The sequence below is a fragment of the Ixodes scapularis genome, unplaced genomic scaffold (assembly GCF_016920785.2).
Source record: "Ixodes scapularis isolate PalLabHiFi unplaced genomic scaffold, ASM1692078v2 PGA_scaffold3__209_contigs__length_174095766, whole genome shotgun sequence".
In the NCBI taxonomy this organism is placed as follows: Eukaryota; Metazoa; Arthropoda; class Arachnida; order Ixodida; family Ixodidae; genus Ixodes; species Ixodes scapularis.
In genome coordinates, this window is record NW_024609868.1 from 55861779 (window position 1) to 55888342 (window position 26564).

At 43.5% G+C, this 26564-nt stretch overlaps 1 protein-coding gene across 1 annotated transcript in view; it reads right to left on the minus strand.

Annotated features, from left to right (window-relative positions):
- Positions 1–6120: 6120 nt before the first annotated feature.
- The window catches only part of LOC115320819 (negative elongation factor B), a 35626-nt gene continuing 15182 nt past the window's right edge, over positions 6121–26564 (minus strand). The window contains exons 5-9 of the mRNA XM_029981037.4: positions 19686–19781; positions 13187–13246; positions 12296–12449; positions 9996–10300; positions 6121–6691 (exon numbers count right to left, since the gene is read on the minus strand). Of these exons, the coding sequence (XP_029836897.1) occupies positions 6569–6691; positions 9996–10300; positions 12296–12449; positions 13187–13246; positions 19686–19781 (738 nt within the window). The 3' untranslated portion in view covers positions 6121–6568. The remainder of the gene's footprint in view (positions 6692–9995; positions 10301–12295; positions 12450–13186; positions 13247–19685; positions 19782–26564) is intronic.

Here is a 26564-nt window from a genome sequence, read left to right on the forward strand (position 1 = left end):
ACTTTACTTAAAGTATTTTTCTGGTACTTTCCGAGGGAAGTACAACTTCCAACTTCAAAGTACATTCCCCAAATAAAAAAAAAAAAATGGCAGCAACAGCAGGAAAGAATAAACCCACAACGGACGAGAAACACAGACGAGCATACGAAAAAATGCGGTCGTTCGTCTTTCTCGTCCGTCGTGTTTATTCTTTACTGCTGTTGCTGTAACTACCAAAGCGCTCGTTAAGCATTTTAAAAAAATTGCGTATCCTCATCCGAAAATGCTCTATCGTCTTTCAGGACGTCATCTAGTCATTTTTCTCAGTGAAGCAATCGCGATACAAATAAATGCCTTATAAGTTAAAATAGTTCGTTAGCGAGAGTAAAACAACTATTATGTGGCCATATGACTTCATCCGTAATTCGCCGCAATTTCCGAAACTGATGCATCCCCAATTACTCCTAACACAATTCATACAAAAAAAAAAAATTGTATTGGGAATGTAAGATTGCATTAAAAAGTACTTGCACCCTGAAAGAACATTGTATTTATGGTACTTTACCTAAAGTATGTTTCGCCCGGTGTACTTACTACTTTAGTTGAAGTACATAACCTTTCATTTACTTGATACTTTACTTCAAGTACTTTTTAGAAGTACTTTACCCACACTGGTGACTGGTTACCCGGTAGATAATGCGGGGGCACGGTGCGAGATGCGCGGCCTTTAGGGATTGTTGCGGAAGCTCCATTGAAACTTGTGTTACTAATACTTGAAACCAAAGCCTAAAGCACGCATGGAGTCATGACTTTCCCTTGCCAGGACGACGCTCTGAGGATACTGAGCCCGCCCATCGGGGCACGGAACAAGTTCCGACTGGTTCTGTCGCTGAGCATGAGCTTGCTGCGCTTCACCATGAAGGGACCCGACATCGAAGAGATACGCAGACCCTGCAGGAGCATGGCGCTGCTACCTTTCACAGAGGTGCATTCATTGAACAACGCTTCGGCGCGTCAATAATCGCGATTTTACCGAGGCATCTCAGCGGCAACACCATCTATAACTTGTTTGTTGCCAAACACTGACCCCCGGCAAAATGGTAAAACAAACGACAGAAAAAAAAAGGAAAACAAGCATACTGGAGGAGAGCTCACCATAAAATCGCCAGTTGCAAAAGTAAAGCACACGTATCAACATGAAAACATACAGGGTGTCACAAGAAAAAAACAAATTACAGAGCTTCTTTTTTTTCCTTTTTTTTTAACCGCGAAAATAAACTATAGGCATCGCCGAACGCTCATTCTCCGCCCAAAGGTAGCGCTAGGGGTCACAACCAGATGCCAAAGTTTCAGCTCGATTTGATACCTTAATCAAAAGTTTTAAGTGCTTTTCTGAAAATTTCAATGGGAAAATGGCCCCCGACGGAGTTTTCGAATACATGGGGCTCCATGGGCACCAGAAACCGAAAACGGGCAAAAGTGGGCTCCATTTTCCTTTTGAAATTTTGAGAAAGTCACTCTTTTGAATAAGGTATCGGATCGGGCTGAAACTATGGCATCTGGTTGTGACCTCTAGCGCTACCTTTGGGCGGAGAATGAGCGTTCGGCGATGCCTAATTTATTTCTGCGGTAAAAAAAAATACCCTGTATTTTTTTTTTTTTTTTTGTGACACCCTGTGTTTAGTTTAATCTTTTCCCATCGGACACCGACATCACACATACAGAACTTTCCATTTGCAACCTCCTGAATCCCATAAAATCTCTTCCAACTTTAAGGTGGAGAACACGAATGAAAATTGATTGTCAGGAACCATCTTTATTTCAGTGTTTTCTTCTGTGATTGTCGCTGTGCAAACGGTTTTACGAGCGGATTCTCCAAAACAATGTTCGACGAGAGTCCAATTCTCTGCTGTGCTACCGCGTTTTCTGATGGCACGCATCCAAAGTACGCGGAAACGATAAAACATGTTCGATGAAGCGACCTGCCCCTGCCCCCCTCCCCCAATACACACACACACTCTGGAATTATACGAGTCTCAAAACAATCCCAAAGAAATCACCAAATTAAAAAAAAAAAAGATCAGGAAAAGTAAAACCATTAAAAGGGTGAAAAAAAATATGAATTGAGAGGGATTTAAGGAGTCGACGAAAGGGCGTCTCAAGTATTGTTTAGAACATTACAAATATATAAATTATTTTGCCACCATTTCACACACAATATTACACAAATAAGGTCCGAGGTACGGTTTCTTTCACATCTGTTGGCTATGTGGTGAGCTTCTCTCCGGTTTTACCTGAAAAGTGGTGAACTTGCCCACTCACCTTTCCTCCAGATTCACAGAAAACGAACGGCGCTCGAGTGTCGGGCGCAGTGTTCAAATAAATCAAAAAGTAAAAAAAAAAAAAAATATATATATATATATATATATATATATATATCAGGGTGTCGAACCGGAACCGAACCGGTATTTTTTCCGGAACTGAACCCGAACCGTTATATTGTTATCACGATGAACCCGAACCGGAACTGAACCGGAAAAAAATAACGGTTACCGGCTCATGTCAAAATGGTTCGGCCACGCGCTGTTGACAATGAATGTGCTATCAATGCCATTTGCAACTGACACACACCTCGCTTACATATTTTTCTTCTCCACTCAGTCTTAGGAATATAAACGCTGCATCCATGAATCTTGACATAGGAACCAGTATTGCGCTGGTCGCGGCTTGCACGGAAAAAAGAAAATTAAAAGGCTGTGCAAAAAAAAAAAAAAAAAAAAATCGCGTCACGGGATTTTATTTTTCTACAACCTCGTAAATCCTAAATGCTGCTGTGTGCTCATTTCATAACACGTTTCTAGAACGAGCGAGTTCTTGAAGCTTGCTTCCATCGGAATGAGAAAAGAGAAGGCTGTGGAGTTTGATAATAATGCATCCGGTTTCGTATAGGCACTTAGAAGCTAACATATTTGTGAGACAGCGAACTCTTCTATTTTAATATTTATCCTATTACGTCCTTCTGGCGTTGCGTTCGTGAAGTGTTTTTCATATTCCGTATCTTGTTCAATGAAAACTTCTTTAAGGGTCTAATTTGAGTTACCGAAGGCTAGTTCAAATAAAGAAAGCTGTATTTTCTCCCCACTGTTCCTCCAATTGCTTACACGCCGAGGTGGCGGGATAGTTAGCGAGTTCTACTTGTAAGTGGGTTTGTAAGGAGGTCGCGGATTTTACAGCTACTGCGTCGGACCCAATTAGATGAAGTCCGAATGCGTAAACGTCGGTGAGATAACCTTTGAGTGCACATAAAGAAACCATTCCTGGTAGAAATCCCCGAGCCTTACACTACGATGTATCCCGTTTCGTATGTGCTGATTTCAGATGTTTTATTTGTAATTTATTTTGATGTTGCAATTTGTCATTTATAGTTTCCGAACCGGTTCGCGAACCGGTTCAGCGCCCCGAACCGGTTCGCGGATCGAATTAATCGAACCGGAACTGAACCGGAACAAAATAAATTTACCTGAACCTGAACCGTAACCGAACCCGTATGTTTTTCGGTTCGACACACTGATATATATATATATATTTAAAGGGGAGGCGCGGCGTCACCATTCTTTTGATGTGCCCTGGGCGACCGCACAGATCGCCCACCCCTGGTGCCAGCAACAATATCATGTTTTCGCCAAAACGTTATATGTAGAGCATAGAACTTCCAGTTTTAACAGAACACTTTCGATAATCATCAGACAGTGTTAAAAATAGAAAAATGGGTAAAACCGAGAAACACCAATAAGCATCCATTTTGGCATCAAAAATACAAAAACAGTTGCAATGGCAAAATAATTTTTTTATATTTTTATTTTTGCTTGGAAAGTTTATGTCGAAATAATCCACTCATAAGCTTTTCGTTTTTCACGAGTTATTTTCACCGATAATTAGTTTTTAGCATCCGTCTGAAGCAGACATTTAAAATACATCAATGTTTCAAAAATAAAGATACAGAAAAAAAATATATAAATTTCCCTTATCAATAATCACCGGACAATCTACAGCCCAATTGAGCCGTGAGACAGCATCGCACTTTAACCAAGCCCTGGAAGCAGAGCGTTTCTTAAGAGGAAGAAATGTTGAGTATAAATGTTTTTCTTCTTGCATGGGAACTGAATAAAGAAAAAGGATATCTCAATGGGTTGCCTTCTACATAGAGTTACCATACTTATACTTTAAGTCTCAACCAGAACTGTATTCGTATGTGGTATTTGAACATGGGTGGCTTGTTCCATATACTTCCTACACTTGCAGCATTGCAATTCAATTGGATTCAGCGAAGATTTACAAGATGAGCTCCAGATGGGAACATTCCGTTATAATGAAAGAAACTCTTTGGTGGACACATTCGAAACAGCCCAAATCATCCAACTCAAGGTAGGTGACAGGCGTTTTTTTTTTTCTTTCAGACCATAGTTTTATAGGATGAACTAGCCTCCAGATTTAGCAGACACTTGGCATGTGTGCTGTTCCTCATTTATCACAAAGCATGGACGAGTTGAGAACTAGCCTCCAGATTTAACAGACACTTGGCATGTGTGCTGTTCCTCATTTATCACAAAGCATGGACGAGTTGAGAACTAGCACGTTACCCGAGATCTGCAATAATTTCTTCCAACACCTCTGCTGTCCTAGTTTAGTGGAAGCGTTGAGTAAAGGGCTGAAAACAAGAGTATCTAACTCAAAGTTATGATGTCAAGCGACAGGATCATGCACCAGTCACCTAGCTGTGTTTGGATATTTGTATACTAAAAGTTTGTTTGTAAGCAGTCATTTAACTGACAGGAGTATCAGTGAAGAAAGCACAAGACTCAACGAAGTATTTTGACCAAACAGATGAGCGATGTGCTGAGGGAGTTGCAACAGCGCGGCATGGACGTGGACTTTGCCGCATTCCACGTGGAGCACGAAGACCAACGGGGCGAGTGTGGACGCAGCTTCCACAGGCTCTGGATCATGGCCGAGTGCCTCCGTGACATCGCTCAGAGAAGAAAGGGGACTACTCCCAACACGTCACAAGCAATGTTCCCATACTACAGCCAGTAACAGGTTAAGAGTTTGGGGGAAGCTCCTCCCACCCCTTTACACTTTAGACGAGCGAATGTGGGAAAGGAGGTCACATCCTCTCCAACGTTCGCTTTGCTAAAGTGCGAAGGGGTGGGAGCGTTTCCCTTGAACTCTTAACCTGTCACCAACTACGGAAACACACATTTGCATAGAGACAGCTAAAGGTTATAAAGAGTAGATTGTTTGTTAGCTCATTTAAATTACTAATTACAATCTGTTTGTGCCTTGACCTGCTCATGTACAAAGTACAACACAAATTATTTGGAAATGTCCTTAGCTAAAGAAAAGGCGATGTTTCAGGTGTTTGAGCTTGCTCAGACAGGGGGCCCATGAATTGTTGTATTAAACCGACACAGAATAATCTAGTAGGAATAATAGCCATAATGGGACTTGAAAAGAATGTCGGGAAAAATGGTTCAGTGATGGGATATTGCTATATTGTTTCTGTGAAATACTGACTTTTCTTTGCCCCCCCTTTGTGCAAGAGCCTAGAATGTGAAAACGATTTTTTGGCACTCATGCAGTGGATTGGTTAGTCTTGACTTCTTAAGATATAGTTTGATAATTAATTATGTTGTTTTTATCTATGCCCTATTGCTGAAAAGAAGCAATTAATTTCTTGCTTTGGCCAGAGTGCACCTTTCATTGCCAGGTCACTTGAAGAAGACTATGTGGAAAAGTACATATCTATTACGGCTGATATGTTTTTAATTTCAATCTTTTACAGAGCACATTTGCTGACGCACCTGAACCAAATCTGTATTTCTTGCTAAAACAAATTAAAAAAAGAAAAATTGTGATGATGTATTTAGCTCAGTAGGGCAAGCTTCTAAATATTTATGTTTCCGAGAGTTTGTTCTACATCAATGCCTCTCTCTATTTAATGCCCGGCACTTGGGAAACAAAAGTGGTTTCTAAGGCTACAGGTTCATGCCTGAACTTTCCACAGCATGACATATCATCCCCAAAGAGAATGGTACTATATAGAGTATAAAAATGTCTGAATGCCAGAAAATGACAGCATAGTCCGAACCACAACATGCTTTTAATAATTCAAGCGCATAACCCATCTCAACATTGTAACTGAAAAAAAAAAAAAAAAAAAAAAAAAAAAAAAAAAATCCAATTATATGACATTGTTTTTAGCTGCTTGCTATTCTCCTATTCCGTGCTTCCTGCAATTAGCCCCAATACGTCAGGACACCCTTGGCTCACTGTCTTCCTCCACTTTCTCTTCCTGAAGTTTCGTTCCACCAAAAAATTGGACAAGTTTAATGCGTAGGCAAGAAGTTCGAATTTCCAGCAGAACCTTCCATCTGATTTTCTACTGTCCCAACGTGGAGTTTCGTCTGTTTGCATGCATAGTTTTTGCATTAATTCATATAGTTCGTCCCCCTCCGTCTGCAATGGTCTCCTTGGGGTCTGCGGCTGTTTTGTGACTTGTGGCAAAGGATCGCCGTTTCGCTGCCTTCCCTCAGATGGGGGTGGGGGCTGGCACGCTCAGCAGGGGTGAGTCCGAGGCTGGGGCTTCCACTATGGCAGGCTCCTTCACCTTCTCCTGCAAGGCCTGCACTGCTGGCTGCAGGGTCTCATGGGCCTGCATCAGAGACACCCTCCAGTCAACTACGAGTTGTGCAACAACTAATCCAAGCATAATGGTACAGGAGAAACCAACAGATGCACCACAGACAATGCACTGCTCTTGTAAACACATCTTTCTTTCATCGTATTCTCTCCCTTTGTGCTCTATTTTATTTCTCTTTCTACTGCATAAAAAGCCTATACTTGGTGACAGGTTAAGAATTCAGTAGTTGGCTACACCTTCAGTGAGAACTTTCTGCCTTTGATAGCACTTCAACGCAAATGGAGCCAACGTCTAGCAGGAAGCTACAAGCTTGTGCTGGAGGCGAGGCACCTACGGAATCCTTAACCCGTGAATGATCATGGTTATATTATGGTAACCTAACCTAAAAGACCCAAAAGGGCATTATAGAAGCACATAATAATAAGGTGGAAACAGAAAAAATTCAAATATGAAAGGAAAAAATAAATTACAGGAGGACGCTTAAGCTCCACCTTTGAAGGGTAACTCTGATCAATTCCAAACATTTTAGGATTACAGGTGATTATCAAGTCAAAACAATGAATAAACGGTTCAATGTCATTAGTTTTCCAAAAATTTTTATAGTTTTCTTGCAAACTTCATTTAAAGAAAGCATTTAAGAAAATGGGATACTTAAGGCAATTTCTCAAAGACTGTCCACCTTCAGAAGTAAGACTCCTCACATTTAAAACATATGTACAGCCTATCCTTGAGCATGCGGCAATAGTCTGGGACCCTTACACTGCAACAGCGAAAGATAGACTGGAGCATATCCAACAAAAGGCAGCATGATTTGTGTACAGCTCGTATAGTGGATCGGTATCACCAACCACCCAATAGCAGCTGCCAATCTTAAAAGCCTCAGTTTGAGACGTCAATGGGAGCGACTTAAAATCTATTTCCTACTAGTAAATAACCAGCTAACAATAAATAAAACTGACTACATTTCATTTTTCTAACCGTGCACTACAAGACATTCTCACTTGCTTTCATTGAAAGAATATTCCAGCCATAACAATGTCTAAGCGCAATCATACATTCCTAGGATAATTCATGAATGGAATTGCCTCGACCCAGAAGTTGTAGGCAATGATTTTCTGGCAACCTTCCTATCACAACTTGATAAAGCAGACTAAGAATAAAAGATAAGTATCACATATATTTCCCCAAGCCGAAAATAAAGCAAATGAGGTTTTTGAATTATTGTGTGTTCATAACGACCGAATTCTTACTTCCTTTCTTTCCTTTTTTTGGCCATTGATAGGTGATCATGTCACCAAGAGCACTGCTGAATATTGCTTTTATACCTATATTTTTTACCTTTTTGTTAGTGTGATGAAAGTATATGTTTTTCAATTACTCAACAGAGTTTTGAAATGTTTTTTATAAGTGTATCATAATCATTTGTGCGAACCGGCTTGGCGATTGGGACATAGTTTGCAGCATGTGTTTTAAAACTGTCATGTACTTTTTGCGTGATGATTGATGTATCTTGCTGTACCACAGTGTCCACCCTGCTAAAGCCTCAATAAAGTTGCGGTATTGAACGAATAAAATAAATAAATATATAAACGAAGATCACAAAGCAAAACCGAAACTTTGCCTGCGGCTGGCAACATTGGTCCTGCTTGTCAACTACCGGACATCACGTGGTACGGAGACATTGGCTACGTCCTCAATGAAAGTGGCAGATGGCATCCCCCAATCTCTCTTTTCTCTCTCGCCATTACGCTCCGCGCCTCGGAAAGTAACGAACAAACAAGACAATCCTAGTTGTTGACGTTCAGCACAGTGTTAGCTGTGTCCACACACCGGCACTGACTGCACTGCTCTAAGCGCTGCGCATCGTCAGCTAGATTGGGCGGATTTTGGTGGCCGTGGAGCTGCTCCGACTTCGTTGGCTGGTTTAATAAACTTTTAGGCAGAATTGCGTCATATTATTTTACAGGTAGGCTTTGCAGATGATATGACGCAGGAGTGCATTGTTTTCTCGACATTGAAATTTAACCGGAGCTGCCCTTTGAGTGTGGAATGCGATAGCTTAACATATAAACTTCGGTCATTCCCAAGCCGTGCAAGCGTGGCTGGCTCGCAACTGAAGAGTCGTCGGTTTGAATCCCGCTTAAGCCTAAAATTCTTTATATATTTCCTTTAAGGCAAATGAATTACTTTATAAAGTGAAATCATTTGAGACATGCGGCAACCTTGAATTTGGATTTTATGTCATGTTTCAATTACTGATTCCATGTGTGACATCACGTTTCACGTGACATTGTGGGTTGTTTGAAATTACCGCGCAAGGTCATGTGGCTGTGACTTCATGACCCTATCGACCAATCTGCATTTTCCTGTCACAATGCCACCGACATCAGCTTTTCTGCGACATATGCTATCGCGTTAAAAGTTAACACATACAACTGATATGAGGTGCTAGATGAAGGAACACAAAATGAGCATATAAAAGCGTGGAATTGTCTTTGAATAAACTTGGAACTTGACCCGAGGTAGTGGCCTGTGCAAATTACGCTGCAAAACATAGTGCGACTAGTGGCAACAATAATAAATTTCCAAAGATCACGGTCGGAGAAACATTCTGACGGATTTAGCAGGAGACGCTGAGTGCAGGCACTGCTGAACATAGTTTTGTCTAGAGACCTTTCAGAAAGCATGGACATAGAAGAAATAATTTTTTGAATTTTTAACTTGAGATTTTGCGGTACAAGCCACGCGAGTATGCTGCTTGGGGGGCTCAAGAGCCCTTGACTTCAATGAATGCATATATCTGCACCAAGAACACCCCAACCACTACTTCAGAAAACAATCCATGACCATTGATTGAGAAACTGCACCACAGTTTGTTTAGAGGAAAAAAGACGCGGTATAGAGTGCGACAATGTTAGTACGAACGAGCCATTTCCAGTTTTTACTCTTCTTACCTCAAAATTTGATGGTGGCCATTGAAACAATAAGTGTGGCAGAAAATCCTCATTCAGGGTAGGTACCCAACTGGTCAAGCTTGGTCCACGTCGATGCTCAGTTCACACTTAAGCCCTGTTCACGCATACATCGCAGTGCTAAATCAACACAAGGAATGATGATTCAGCACTGACTTGAACATACACGGATGCAGTGCTGTATCCACACTGTATGACTAATATAGTGACAAGTTACGGCTACATCAGTTAGATCAGCAATATTTCCAGTGCTGACTAATAGCACTGTGGCGTGTGTGTGAAAAGGTCTTAACAGTGTTCCTCGGCATACCTCGAGGGAAGCAGTACAGCAGCAAGGTGTTCACCTGAGCCAGAGGTTGCAGCGCCTTGAGTAAGCCCTGCAGGCGGGCATGAGGCAGCCTCGGGTGGATGTGCCAGAGCAGGCGCAGCAGGTGCCTGGCCGCAGGTAGGGCCGAGGCCCCGCTCAGGGCACTCAGGAAGAACTCGTCAAATACCACTGTGCAGAAGTCCTCGTGGGCAAACTCCTCTCCCAGGGGCACCAGGTGGCCCACCAGGGTGTGGAGGAAGGGGTCCTGGTAGGCACGTTGGCCCTCCGCCCCAGCCAACGATCCCAGCACCCGCATCAGGCCCAGGCGATCCCGCTGACGCGCTGCAACACAAACACCCTTCCGTCATTCACATTGAACTCGAGCTCTGGACCAAATAAACAGGCTACGCTTCAAGCTTGGGTTATCAAACTCGGCTCCTAAGAACACGGGAGTTCTCTCAGGAACCCTCCGAGGTTCCCTGAGCTACCAAATTTCCTTGACCGTCCCTGTTTGTAAGTATAGTGTTCTCCCAGTTTAAGCACTATCGAAGAAGATCCGAGCCATCCATTGATGCATAACTGTGTGGCAAATATTCCCTGGTATCTGCATTATTCTTTACAAGGCCTGTAGGCTTGCAGTGGTTTACTGCGTTAATGCCAAGAACAGGGGAGGTTCCTCGGTTGCCGTTCAAGAGATATGTGTTCCCAAGGCTTGAGAAACCCCGGCTTAGAGTGTCAGTGCTACATTCCCCATTTTCTGCATGGGTGCTGCCATTTTGAAGTCTAATGCTGAGTGAGTGCAATAGACCAATCTCATTGGCCAATAGGCCTCTAACAAAATTGAAGTGATACTAGTGGCATAGTGTCGCGCAAAGCATATTGGGTACCTTTTAGCCACCGTTTTGGTTTGCCAACCTCAATTCACAACCTCCCTCCCCGACTGAATAAAGTGCACGCATTTTCAGATATGCGACTATCCTTAAATTTATGCGGTCGCTTACCAAGACTGATAGAAAGCTGGGACACGTTTCTTGGGGCTCCCGATGTACCAGAGTTTGTACGCAGGTAAACAAAGGTACAAGAAGACTTGAACTGGGCCGATCATCCTGTTTCATCATCTCAATGTCCTAGGCTTCTTAAATGATCCGTGATCCGGCAGGGTCGCGCTGCACTCTGGAGTGGTAACCAGTTTGCCAGAAGGGTACAGGACGCGGCAGGCCTTACTCCTACTCCTCATTAAGTCTAGGCAGGTCCTTACGTCCGCTGAAGGTACGTGTTTCAACTGACTCAAAAATAAATGGGCGCAATGCAAGAGAGCGTTGAATTTATTTTAATTCAGTGCTGAGATGCATCATTTCGTCAATGGGTCAATCAAAATCAAAACCAAAGAGGTCCCCATACTGCAACGCAGACAGCGTTGCATGCGAGGATTTTTAAAAGTAGTCTATTTCGTTACACCCCCAATGTCGCAACGCAGCACGGGAACTGCAGTTTTTCTGTTGCACGAGACAGCACAAGCTATACTGAGCACAGGTGCCTGCCTCTTGTGGATTATGGTTATGACAACGTCACACAAGTGAGATTGGTCTACTTGCAACAAACAAAACTGGAGTGTCCCTAGTTGCTGAGGGGCATTCTAGGAAAAGGGTCAACGAAAATCCGAGTTTTGGATTCATCTGTCGTACCACGGCCAACCTTGCACCCCATCGTGGTGTACTTCATTCACCGTAGTCTTCATGGATTGCGAGTGTTGCAGTAAAAATATGTTTCTTTTCATGACTTTATTAGATGATAAGCTATTGAAGACCAAAGCAAATTGTGCTACAAAAATGGAAGTGAAAGAAGATGACTTAACAAGACAATTATAAATGCAATAAATCTCATTTATAAACTAATTATAAAAATTGCGTAGTTCTTGGGAGGTCTGTAGCTCATGAAAAGCTTGAGAAAAACGCGACATAGCAATTAGTTGGCAAAAAAATCACGATAATGAAAGTGAAAGAAAAAGATGACTTACGAAGGATAATAGCACGCAAAAAGAGCAAATGTTCGTCTATTTTAAGCTGCACTTAGTTTGTAGTTCTCAGAAAACCCACTAGATTGCGCTCGTTACTGGGAAAAGGTCCATTGACCTATTTTCGAACTCCTAAACTATGAGCAAAAAACAATCTGAGGCAACTACAGGGTTCACTCGGCGACATTCCCAACATTTTCAAATTTACGGACGATCCGACACACCCAGTCTCGAGTCGACAAGGGGTTAGGGGTTACTGTATCGTTCTGGAGGCAAGAATGCCACGGCTTTTCAAGCATCCCCCAAAATCAGCGAGCACCAACCTGTGGAGAAGGTGTAGTAGAGTGCCAGCACACTGGCCACAGAGTTCTCCTGCACGTAGGCCTGGTAGGCGTCCGGAGGAGGCCCCGAGTGCTCGATGGTGGTGATGGCTGACTCCCTGTCGTCTTGGGGCAGACGTGCACTCAGGCTCCGCACCTGCACACCCCCAGTCCGATCGGTGCCGCCCCATGCTACGTAAAGTGCCTGGAGTGCCTCTCTGACCGGCGCATTCACCGCGTCCTCAAATGTGGTCTCTTGACATCTGCCCGGCGACGTCACGAAGGTGAAGCCAGAAGTGCGGAAAGACACGCCCTCAACAATGACAAAAACTGGGACACTATAGGATGAAAAGGAGAGCCATCTTTGTGCCAACAGCCGTTTCGGTCATCCTCGGACATGCCTGAGGCCCACCCAAATGGCTGTTGGCGCCGATTCGGCTCTCCTTTTCGTCCAACAGCGTCTCTTGGTTTTGGTCGTTGTTGGGGGCGTGTCCTTCCACACTTGTGGCTTCACCTCTGGTGGCTTCGTGTCACCGCCAGAAGCTTCCCACCTCCATGCGTCGTTGCCTGCTGCGATCCCGGCGGCGGCGTGGCAGCAGAGGCAGAAGTGGCAGACGCTCCGCAGTCGGATGAGCGACAAAAACCAAAGCAGATATGAGATGGAATGCCACGACGATGGCGACTTTGGCATCTGGTCGCCTTCTTTCGCTAGCATTTCTACGCCGGGAATGCGACATCCGCCGGAATGACACGCCGGCTCCGGCAATGTAATTTGTTGCCATTTCAAGACCATCTTCGATGCATAGGCGAGATGGGACGGCAAACGCGCTGGTCGAAGACGCGTTCCAGGCTACGCCGCCCGTCTGTCTTGCCCCCCCAAGCCGGCACACTCACCTGGTCGTCCACCATCAGGGACATCAGCGCTGGCAGGAACTTGGTCACCAGCTGGGAGTCCTGCACGAAACACCGCGAGTTAACCTCCAGGACAAGCGAGGATAGGCTAACATAACGGATACAACTCCCTGCCAAAAATTGTGCTGCCCGAAAGTGTTCTCAGGGAAGCTATTTACTCTTAAAAGACTATACACTATAAAGATTACGTCATGACATCCAAACATAAAACACTATATACAGTCAAATCTTGATATAACGAATTTGACAAGACTACCAAAAATTGCTCCTTATTCTAGAATATTGCTATAGTGAAAAAAAATTCTTAGATCGGCACTATAATAACTAAATTGGGGCAAAAATAAATAACCTGCCTCTGCAACAAGATTTCACTTGGTCGTTTCTGATCAAAAAGCATTGCCGTAAAATCCCGATCGAGCACCCATTCAAATTTGGAGACAATCGTGTAAAACTAAGGGATGGGCTCTCCTTAGGTCAACAAAATGTAAACATATGTCCTTTGTGTATATTGCAAATGTTACAAAATTAAAGGGTGGGGCGCGGAATGGACGGACGCTCAGTATTTTACGGTACACACGATGGAACACAGCACATCTATTAGAAGACACGCATAATCTTTTTTTGGTAGATGCGGCACAAACACTGCACAATGAATGATTCCATGTCGTCGATGTTTTCAAGCGCCTTGGTCATAATGGTACAGCTTCCAAGGACCATGAACAACTATCCGATGGCACACAGGACATCGAAGGTGGAGACAGATTCTTCCTGTCGATCCGCAAGCGCTGCCTTTGCACCTTCATCGTTCTGGGTGTTCTGGTCGCTCCAGTCATCCTTTTCGCGGACGTTGTTTAAAATGTCCTCGGACGTCCGCTCTGCCGACGTCCACGCTGCATCGTCGCACAGCACGTAATCCTCCAACTCCACCAGAGTGTCCCACGGCAAGCTTCTCGGTAACTTCGCCCCACAGTGTGCTCCCATTGCTTTCGTCTGGGCGCTTGACACCTACTGGTTGGACTGGCATTTTCAGAAGAACCGTCTTGAGAAGAGGAAATCATCAGTAAATAAAACCAAAGCTCAAGATGCAAGGAAGTTGGCAAGAAGTCCCACCGGTCAACGCGACGAGACCTAGGGCCTAGCACTTAGCAATAAGGGCGCACTTGCCACCAACCAATGTTTGCTCATGATGATGGTTGTCAGTCTCGGGAGCCTCCTAGTGGCAAAAGCCGCCAAGTAGCAGGAGAACACAAAATCTTCCGTTCATTTTTTTAGGAAATGAATTCATAATATTGAGGTGTTCTGAGATACTCAGTATTTTGAAATTCCTACTACAATATTTTTACATTGACGCCATAAAAAAAGTCGAAAACAGATTTTTAAAATTTTCCTAAATCTGAAAAATTTGTTAATCTGACGTTTGCGATAACGAGAGTTGACTGTAATAAATTTATGCTGCTTTCTGCTTCTAATTTTATATCCCCACCAGACCAGAGTGCAGGCTAAGCCCGCTTTGAACACTGGTCTTCCAAACCAGCAGTTTTTAAAGAGAGGTCCGGGATCCTTCAAAATCTGCAAAGGCTTTTCTAGAAAACAGTCACTATTTCAACATCTGCCATCAAACAAAGTGTTATACAATTTTCATGCACGTGACATCCTTTCTGCAAGATGTGAGCACATCCATGTAATTATTTTGTGTGCTATCCTAGAGTCATACCTCTTTTCTATAGCCTCCGCGAATGCCTGTGGTGTAGTTTTAAAGACGCCAGTTTCATCAGCATAGGGGAGCACACCTTCCGGTTCTTTTAGTGCCTCTCCAAATCCCTGCTTGCCATCTAATCACTGTTTGGTTGCCAACTGAATCACTGCGAATGGATTGCTACTAGGCTATATGAGCTTATCTCCATGGGTCTTAATTTTCACACATTTTGCGAACCAGAGAAGGCTAAACAAATTTATTTTTCCAAAACTACAATCTACTATCAGTTTTAAGACGTCTGCTTTCTCCCCTTTCAAAAATTTAAAGGGAAGCTGAAGCGGTTTTAAATAGAAGAAAAAACACCCGAGCCTGGTCAATTGACTTCAGCCATCACGAATATCAAATTGGTTTGGTCATTTTATGCGTGGATTAACCGGAAAAGCGCCTTCAAAGTAGTGCTGAAGCCACGCCCCTCCGAAGCAGAGGGAAAGGGGAGAGGAGGAAGCCCGTCAGCTGACGTCACAAAAGGTCCGGCTGAGGGACCCCGCCGCGGTTGGCCGCGCTTCCCTTGTAGGCTGCTCTACTGACTTTTCGAGCCGTCGTCATTCTAGCTCCGCATAGCGCTTGCTTTTACCCGTTGACGGGTCGTGCTATTGACTAAATCGTCTGACGTGTGGATGATTCTCTTGTTTGTTCACGGCTTTGCAGAATTCTCGTGGCGCCGAACCAACTGACTCGCGCTGTTGCACCATGCCGTACTCATGTGTAGCTGTCGGCTTGCACGAAAAGCGCTCGTCGCACTTGTTCTTCCCGCTTACCACCCTTTCTCCCCACACCGAGATTTCAAAACGATGGGTTCCCGCTATGCGAACAGGCGAGTTTGAGCGAGTACCCTCTTTTCTGTTCGGAATGTGCTGCGGACGCGCATATGAGAACAACGGACGTATGGGATTGGGTCTGAAGAAGCCTCGCCTGAACCCGACGTACTGCCGACCACCTTTAAAGGTAAGAAGGCAACTCAGCGCATTAAAGGGCATACGCAAAGTAGAGACTAGACTGGGTAGGAATTATAGGTAGACTGTTCTAGAAGAAAAGCTATTATGTTATTAGTTGTGTGGAGTACAGCAAAAGCTGCGATCATGTAGCATAGTAGCGGGCTTCCACTGGCTCTTTTGTGTGAACCGCCTTATATTAGTGTTTTAGTTTTTGGTTTCTTTTTATATCGTTGTAGTGACCCGGACCGACTCCGTTACCCAAGATTTTTTATTTCATTTTTTAATCTAGTCCGTTACCCAGTCACTTGGAAGACTTTCATGGTGCAACTTGTTTTAGCATGGACTTTCCCCCCCCCTTTTTTTACAGTTGCCGATACTATTTGAGATCAGATATTTTTTAAACATGAACATAAATTTTGTTAAACTTTCCTTCCCTGGGTACATACATATTCTCTTCAGAAGCGCTTTTTGGAGATACAAAGCATGTGACAATCTGTTGTAAATTAAAGTTTTTTTTTGTTTTTTCTTTCAAGTTACGCAGAGTGTTTCATATAAATTTCGTGTATCATGCAATGGTTCTTTGTGCCGTAGAAATGTGATCGGACGATGAAAATGCTCGGTGGCGGTCTAATGCAGTCAACAAATCTTGGGAGGTGCGTGTGAATGTAGAGGGCCAGGAAGCTTTCCCAAATTCCACATCCAACTGAGGTTTGCCGAGCACACATTTCCGCTTTTTCTAAAGCTTTAATTGCGTAACAATTGGTGGCAAACTAATAAAACGCAGCACAGGGTACCGCTATCGCAAGGATGAACCTTCTGTGCAGCTATTTGCGTAGTACGCAAGGGCATCGCGGTGGTAGAACAACGACCCTATCTCATCACCCGTCTCAACTCAGGGAAAGCTCTCCAGTCGTTCCAAGCCGATTACACTATCCCTTCAAACCACTTCAGCCTTGGTAAGTAATGCAGCTTGCACGCTTGCGTGTCCAGCTCTGCCAAGCATGAAGGCCAATGTGTGCCGAATTCTTGTCCTCTGTTGGCCGTTTTGGAGAGGGTCAAGCTAATCCAGCCTGACGTGTCCCGTCAATAGTACTCCGTTTACTGTCAACGCTTTAAAAGTTACAATAAGTAGCAGCCAGTATGTTACAGAACGTATGAAGCCGGCCATGTCGCGTCGGCGCAAGCGGTTCCTCGTGTCTGTCCGTACTACCACGGAGGGTCATTTCTCTACTTTGCCAACGGCTGGAACGCATACTTTGTCACGTAGAGGGTCCTCTGTATACATTCCCCTTTCGGATCAACCGAAAGATTTCGACAAGTCGGATGCCAAACCCAATTTATAAGAGCAGAAGCCTCAGCTTCTGCTCTTGTAAATTGCAAGCGCCAGGCCAAGCCTGGCGCTTGCGACTACTTCCGCAAGCACCAGGGAAACCGAAAATTGAGATGGCCCTTTTATGACATAGTGGCGCGTCTTGCGTGACTAGCCAATGGCATGCTGCTGCGGTGATCGCTTCTGTTTTTTTTCACTTTTTTTCACGTTTCGGGACTGTTGTGGGTCAAACGGTTGTGATATTTGGACTCAGCAGGCACAAACACGTCAGAATCAACTATTAAAGGGCCCCTGAAAATAAAAAATATGTTTTTTTAAAACAGTCTGGTTGAGACACGCGTGTCAAAAAATGAATTTTACGCAAAAAAAAAAAATTTTAGAGCAATATTGACGGCGAGAGATTTATTTGAAATTTTGCACGCAAATTTTATGTCATTCAGCTCGGCTTCTCATTCGTAACAATGGTCATTCAAGTCAGCTCCTCAATGGCCAATAGAATGAGTGACAGCTTAGATGTTGGTTATAAAATCTTCGTAAGCTCTTGAAATCGCCTTTTGAATTACATACTTTTAGGTTTAGGAAACAATCCATCGAATGAACGTCGTAATTGTTTACAAACGTTTTACAAAATCGTAACTTCTGTTCGGATACCACGACAAACAAATGCTTCGCCATCTTTTTCTGCCATGGTCACCGTCTTGTAACGCGTACCTGATGTACCTCGGGTGGTTTTATAGTTTTATCACGATTATATGTGAAGGCCTCCTGAAAAGGGCTTGTTGCTTGTGTTTTTCATTGCAAGTACTTAGGAAGTGGAGCGGGGTGACAGGTTTTAGTTTTTCTGCTCTTCTTTGCGTGATTTGTGCATCTGGTTTACCCCATCTTTTGTTTGTCTGGTGGTGCGCGCCAGTGCCAATTTTTTTTTTTTGAGATGTCGGTTTTTGTAACGCGTTAAGTGAAGGCACGCGGCACTGCACTCAACGTTTAGTAAAAGAAATCAGTTACCACTGCGTGTCCTCGTGGTGGCTTGAAGGTCGTGCGGCTCGGATAAACTCGTCGAGGCACCCGCTTCGCGAGCAGTTGTTTTTGCGGCGATCGGAGCAAACGCCTTCCGGCTGGCGAGGTGTGTCCTCGTACGGGTAAAGGCTCAGCTGCTGGCAGCGCTGAAGCAACCGACGCTTCAGGTCGGGGTCCATCGCAACGACTATGTACTGTGTGTACCATACCACCACGGTGACCATGGTACGACACAGTACGTCGTGCGACCGGAAGACACAGGGGCTGTGTTCCAAATCTTACTCAAATGCCCCAAATGGATCCGAGTTACTCCGGCGGATCGTATCACGTGACAGCACAGATTGAAAAAAGCTAGACGCGGGTAGGTTTTAGACTGCCAAGGGTACAAAACCCTTACCCTGGAGTAAGAGCGAGAACATTTTGGAACACGGCCAGGAAGTAGCAATGGCTCTCGTACGGGGCGCAACCAAGCCAGGCAAGCAGCCAAGCCGATCCACTACGAAGAGGCGGAAAGTACTTCTCCTCCACTCGCCCGAAATGCCAAGACAAAACAAGTGGAAAGGAGGTGACCACCGAGTAAATTGCATCTGGCGCAGTCAATATTGCTCTAAAAATTCTTTTTTTCGCGTAAAATTCATTTTTTGACACGCGTGTCCCAACCAGACTGTTTTAAAAAACTTTTTTTTTTTCTTTTCAGGGACCCTTAACTAATTTTTTTGAAAAGCTCTTCAGCTTCCCTTAAAGTCCGACCAACAGAATCGCCTTCTACCGCGGAACAAACCGGTTCCCAGTTTCATTCTCTCCATTCCCACTCGCCCACTTTTCCCCTCCTCTCCACACAGGAGCGGATCTCTGAACTACTCCCAGTACAGGGGAGGAGGGTGTCCCTTTTTTTCAAATGAAACGGAGGAATTGAGGGAGAGTTTCCTTCTTTCTGCTTGTTGGTTGGCCTTTAAGCACCTAACGAACCATTAAGAGAATATACCCTCAACACAACTTGGAATATGTGAAGCAGAATAAGTTCAAGTAAAGTGTGCGAAGGCCGAAGGACGTTTTTAATAAAGCGCTGGATATTCCCACTTACCCGAGTAATGTCACCGTTTGATTGTGCTGTGGGCTTTCCTATTGGATGCTGCCAATGCTCCGCCATTTTCAGATCATGACTCATCGCACATGATTAGCCTGTTGCGACTACCGGCGACGCAGCGCCACTTCCGAGCACGCTCCTTTTGGTCTGCAGTCACTGCCAGCGACGCTCAGACAGCGACACACCACATTTTTAATGATGTTCCGCCATTCTTGGCTCAAGCATGCCCCAAATTTTCGGTACTTATGTACTCCATAAAAATCATCCAGCGCTTTGCCCCTGAAAAACCCACAGGGCCTTTTCTCCTGTTCAATATTCAGAAAAGCAGAGTAGCCAGACACTTCTGCGCATCTCACCAGCTTGGGCTCCTTGTATTGCTGTCCGCTGATCATGTCCCAGGCCTGGAGTCCCAAGGCAAGCATGCGCAATAGAAGCACCAGCACCTGGTTGTCCTGGGGGACAGTACACAGAAAGAATGTGTGACTGTCACAATAGAAAGATGGCAAGAAGAATTTCGTTTTGCATCTGAAATAGCCATTGTGAAGATATTGCCTCTAAAAAGGAAGTGAGAAAAGGACTGCTTCATTATTTTGGCGGAACGATTAGGCTCTTGATTAGTCGAAGACCATCACAGGCATACGTCCATTTCCCAGCTAGCCTTCTAACCCCCAATTTGGAAAGAAAAAAAGAAAAAAAAGAAAGGAAGAGGGGAAAAAGATTTCTTTGTGCAAAAGTGTGTGTGTGTGTGTGTGTGTGTTTGGGGGGGGGGGGGGGCAAGGAGAAAGATAATCCACAGTGGACGCAAAAGCCACAGTCTGAAGAGCTAAATCGAGGTCAACACAGCTCAATGGAGGAAACAGGATTTAGCATCAATTGCCTCGGGGTCCTGCAATGCACCCCTTTCTTTTTCATGGCAAGATGGGCGCCAGATGCCTGAAAACCCATCCTCGACAAGCTTTCTGGGTGGAGCCATCACTTCATACTATAGTCTGTCTGTGATCTCTCGCCTTTATCACGCTGCCAACTGCTTTTTAACCGCATCAACAATGCTGAAGTGGATATATTTAGCGACTCTCGGGTGTTCGCGATGAAAATGAAAGTGCTTGTCGCCAATTTGTAACGTTTGTGTATTTTTGCCATGTCTCTGTTATTTTAATTCCTCATTTATTATGTGTACCAAAGAAAAGACCTGTTGGTTGTTTTTGGGCACTTGAAAATAAATATTTATTTATTTATTTATTATTTATTTATAGTCAGTCTAATAATTGCACACTGCTTACAGACAAGTCCCATACACATAGTACTTCCAGTAGGAATCTAAAGTTGCTGGAATGTCGCGGAAGTGGAAGTGCCGAAATGATCCAAATGAAAGAAAGGTGACATTTTGCCTTTAAAGTATTCATCTGATGCTTCTAAACCTAATAGCTAGCAAGCACTGTACATGCTCTGCTTGAAAAAAGACCTGTGCATTCATCCTCTCTTTATACTGTTCCTTTGGAAACAAAACCTAAAAACTGGGAAACATCTTTTGAGAAAAACAAACTTGACCGTCAAAGGGTCAGATCTGATTTATTGGATTTAAATAAGATTTATTTATTTCAATCAGTCTTATCTGATTTAAATCATTATAGCTAGAAAATAGCGATTCCTTACCACTAGATCCATTTTTAAACATGGTGGATTGATTTATCAATTTGTTTGATCACTGATAACAACGTGTAAGGAGATTATTGCTAAGTGCAGTTTAATGTTTTATTGACATAACTTCCATCATAGTACAACAAAGCAGCTTGATTTTTTTAGTTAGTTAAAAACTTTTTTTTTTTTTTTTTTTTTTGAGTTCGATTTTATTGCAATACGACATTACTTTTCTAGTTTTCGTTTCTTTATTTTGCGTTCTTGACCTTGATGCCATACTATAATTACATAACTGACGAACGAAGCAAAAGGAAGATATCAAACTCAATGCTCCGATTTGCGCAGAGTGCATTTCTTCTTTCTCAAGTTCAGCCATATATATATCTTTCTTTCATGAATCTGATATAAATAGACAACAAATACACATAAAAAGCATTGAATGAAAGTAAAACGGTAAATAAAGATATATCTTCTGGATTATTTTCGTGGAAAAGGTTTGAATAAATCATCATCTGATTCAATCTTATTTAAATAATCTGACTTAAAATCATACTGATTTTTCTTCTATACCCTTACTAGGACTGATGAAATGAGCCTAGAGAATGACAAAGCCCACAAAATGTTTTTTCTTGAAATTATGTTCTCTAGACTCGCTGGCAGCATGTGGCCAGCGAGTTGTGGGCCACATTCGGCTTGCAGGCTGCATGTTTGAGACCCCTGCCTTAGGACAACGGGGTATGATACCTGGGCTTTATTATATTTTTTACAGTAAAGCTGTTATGTGCTAGAATCTGGAAAATAATGTGTCCATAGATGTTAACAGACAACTCCCGTTTAAATGGCGATCCTTCGTTCCAATTGGTCGTGGCAAGTATAAATAAAAAGAGGGGGCAACCTGCATGAGTCAGCCTTCCTTGGCATTATTAGATAGTGAGGTCCTGATCCCTTGTTATATAGTCGCGGACTAATCTCAGCTAAGAGTGCGCTGTGATGAGGCTGAGGGCAGAATGCACAAATCTAACCTTGTTTTCTTTCGCTTCCACTATGTTGATAAAGAGACTTAGCCTCAATCAGAAAAAAACTGTCCTCGAGGTGTGCCTCGAAAGATTGGGTTTAGAACTTGCCCAGAAGTGACCATAAGGCAATGATCACTTTAGTCACTAAGAATTAAATAAAGACAATTAAACAATGAAGTTGTGTACGTGTCTTCATTGCTATCACATGTAACTCATATAAATGTCATATAGTTGTCATAGAGTTGTCGTAAAGATAACAGCTTGGCTGGTCCTCCCATCTTCACGTGAAGTGGATGGGCTCCACAATTTTTTATTTTTGAAACTTGGGAACAGAATACAACAAACTCCGAATTTCAGAGAACTGAAAATCAAGCAAAAATAATCTCCGACAAATCCAGAATTTTCAGCAAAAAATAAACTCCGAAAAAACACCCTCCCAATTTCACAAGAAATAACTCTGAAAGCACAGAATCCTAGATAGTTATAATGCAGTCTCCAGTGCTATGTAGCTTAACAACTTACTAATAAGTTTAAAACTGTCCATCAAAATTGCAACAAATGAAGCCCCTTGCATTTCCGAGATTCTACATATTTTGAATCCTTGTACCAAATTTATGCCTTTTTGTTTTTGCTTGTACTCGTTATTCTGGTTGAAGTTTATTTTTCTATTGGACAATTTAAGTGTGTTACCTTCAACTAACTAGAGCAGTTCTGATAGTTTAGTGGAACGTCCAAGAAAGCAGTGCCCCATCGGGATCTCTAGCATTTGCCATTGACCCTTTTATCAGATACACTTCAAAATAAATAAACAAAGGAAAGATAAAAGCACTACAGTGCTCACTTTCATTTCACACATGACTGTCAAAAGAGACTTTTTAAGAACTGACATATTCAGATGATATTTATTTTCAAAAACAGTAGGTCAGTAGACAGCAGCCGAAAGTGATCAAAAGAATAATCCAATTGTCTCCTGAAAGATTCAGCTGTAGTGCCCCAATAAAAACGAGTTACATATGCTCAAAGCCGCATGCTTGGTGCCGTAGCACACGGTAGCGACAGACCCTTAGACGAAAGTGTCAGCCTAACAACCAACAAACTTTACTAAAACAATACATGCCGTATCCAGTGGCGTACCAACTTGTTTTTGAGTGGGGGGGCAAACCAGACCCTCTCCCCCCCCAAATCGAAAATTCGGCGCAACTTTTCTCCAACTTTTCTAAAGATTTGGCAGTGATTCGGCAAAATTACAACGTTACCAGACTTAACATTGATATTTTGTTTTTTCTCACGAAAAAAATTTTGCTTCTTCTTCTTAAAATAAATACAACTTGTAGTGCCTATTGAAAGAGTTATGACTAAATAAGGTGATATTCTAGAAGATAATTGTATCGATGTCGCTTTTGTGTGTTTACTTGTAATTTTGGTGTATGCTTCCAGAAAGTGGCGTGACAACGAGGTTGGGTAGTAGCCGGCACAGTCACGAATCACACTACGAGAGCTTTGATTTTGAGGCTTCATCAGCGCACGCCTGCAAGTGTGTTTACATTGTTAAAATAAAGGCAATCACTGCGTTCTTACTTTCTCTGGTAGTCGCCGTTTCGTGCGCGAAAACGGATGCAACGGTTGCTGAGCCTTCACCAGAAGAGATAACAATATTGTAAATATGCACGTTTTTCGATTTGAGTCACTTGACGTCAACTTTGCATGAAAGTGCGCGTTCCATATTCGCAACGTGCCGTTTTTAACCTTTAAAATTCCGGTTTCTGGTGTTCGGACACACACGGACGTTTAGGAAGATGGGGAGAGTTAGGAATGGTCGGATGTGCAACGTCGACCATGATAGTTCTGTGTTTAACGAATATTTTTCATCAGTGTTTACTAACGAGTGCTTGGACTCCGTCCCCACTCTCCCTGAAGAGCTTTACGAGCGCATGCATCCTATTAACGTTAACTCCACCGGTATTATAACATTGATTGATAAACTAAAACTTACTTCGTCCGCTGGAACCGATAACATCAACTCTAAAATTTAAAAGAAACACCAGTGTTATTTCGAGTGAGTATTTAAAACTTATCTTTATTCAGTCCTTATCTCAAAGGTGCCTTCCATCTGACCAAAAGGTGGGAAGGGTAATTCCCAGTCTTTAAACAGGGCAGCCGCTCTTCCGCATCTAATTATCGCCCTAATTCACTGACTTCAATTTCTTGCAAACTACTTGAGCATATCCTCTACTCCAATATCATGAGGCACCTATCATCCCATTTCTTTTCTTTAAACAGCAACACGGTTTTCAAAAAGGTACACTCTCCGGCAATATGAAAGACCCACTGGGAGCGCGTGGCCGAGGCGGTGGCTGGCGGGGGCGCTGCGAGCCCTCCGGGCAATTCCATTCTGCTTCGAGGGGAGGACGCTCACTCGGGCTCAGATAAAGCGAAACGCGCTTATCAGTTTGTGCCGAGTGCCGAATGAGCGTCCTCCCCTCGAAGCAGAATGGAACTGCCCGGAGCGCTCGCAGCGCCCCCACCAGCCACCGCCTCGGCCACGCGCTCCCAGTGGGTCTTTCATATCGCCGGAGACTGTACTTTCCTGCGAAACACAACTCTGCGACTTCATCCATGACTTGCACACTAACCTTGAACCTTGAAATGAAAAAACTGACGCAGTTTTTTTTTTTTTTTTTCCAAAGCGTTCGGTTGTGTTTTTTATCAACGCCTTCTTTGTAAGCTATCATCTTTTTGCCTCGACCAAATAACCGTTTGCATAGATTCGTGACTTTCTTTTTTCCCGTGTACAGGTCACGTCCATGATGATCATGAATCTTCCTTAATAAATGTATCTCCTGGTGTTCCCCTGGGGTTCGTACTTGGGCCCTTACTCTTTTTAATATTTATTAATGACATCCCCATTGGGATTTCTTCAAAAAACCGCTTTTTCGCCGACGACTGCGTCATCCATAACAAAGTAACTTGTGTGCAAAATAATAACCAGCTTCAGGAAGATCTAGAGAAAATTAACAATTGGTGCAAAGAGTGGATTATGTCATTAAACAAGTATAAACGCAAACTAATCCACTTCACCAAGAAAAAAAAAAAACACTGTCATTTAATTACTTCTTGTACTCCGATCTGATTGAGACCGCTACTGTGTATAAATACCTTGGTGTAAGACTAACATCTGACCTTCCCTAAAATAACCACATTGAAGTCATTACTGCCGATTCATCTGGAACTCTTGGACTAAGCAGACGTAACTTAAAAAGGGCTCCACCCTTTGTTCGTAAGCTAACCTTGGACACGTACGTCAGACCAAAAATAGAATATGCTTCAACCATCTGGAATACCCATCGACTGTACCTCATCAATACCCTGTAGAGGCAGTTCAGAACAGAGCTGCTCGCTTCATTTCATCCACTTATGACTTTTTTTTTCAGTGTCTCAGCGCTAAAAACTGAACTAACCATGTCCTCTTTGCAGCTTCACAGAAAAGTCTCTCAGCTGTGCTTTATTCACAAAATCCACTACCACATTCCCGACCTCAAAACCACTTTGTTATTACCCCCCGACCGAACATCTTCTCGCCTCAACAACGTCTGCACCATCAAGCACATTTCTGACTCTACTAACGCTTTCAATTGGTCATTCCTTTCTCAAGCCATCAGCCACTGGAACAGTCCCCCATCCTCCATTGTCACCATCTTGGACCCTGCTGATTTCTCCTCTGCAGTAAAACTACACCTTTCTTGGCCCATGTGATGGTGTGCGGGGCTAGGCAGATAAGTGAAAACCCTTACGCAGAGCGCCTGCCGGGCCAGACTTGTACGTAGTTCAACTACTTTACTCAAGTTACTGTAGTTTAACTACTTTTCTGGGTAGTTTAGTAACTTTTAATTACATTTATATTCTAGTAATTCGTAGTTTACTTTAACTACTTTTCCGAGTGACTTCCACTCAAATTACAAATTACTTTCTAATTTTAGTGGTTGTTTTGCCTATCAACACAGAAAAGATGTCAGAAGGTCAGCTGATATTTGCAGAGGGGGAAGCATGCGGAGTAGAAAAGGGGGGGATGGGAAGGAAGAAAGTGATTTAGATAGTCCAAAAAAACCCCAAAATTTTAACGAGCCCCCCCACTGCAACACTGCTACGAGGCGCGGGGAGCGAACAGACACGACGCAAGAGAGGTCGAGTAACTGTGGGATTAGCTCCGAATAGTGGCGTTTCTTTGTATTCCGAAGCTCAAGGAGACTTGACGCATTTGAAGAAAGGGCTTGTCCCCGCTTCTCTCCAATGTAGGAATTCTTGCCCACTACAGGAGGTGCACACACTGCTCCTTTTACGGTGCAGGCGATAGAACCCCTAACAACGACGCTCACGCCGGATGGGCTGCTCGTGTATCACTCGAAGCGCGTTAACCCACCCCCGCGCCAGCGTTCACGCCGCTTCGCGGCGCCGGTGTGCGGCTGCTAATTACAAATCTATTAACCCACCTAGCCCCCCCACCCCCCGTACACGCCGCTTTGCGGCGTCCGGTCGGCAACCCAAGCCCGCTGCCCCCCATGCACTTCCATAAATAGAGTCGAT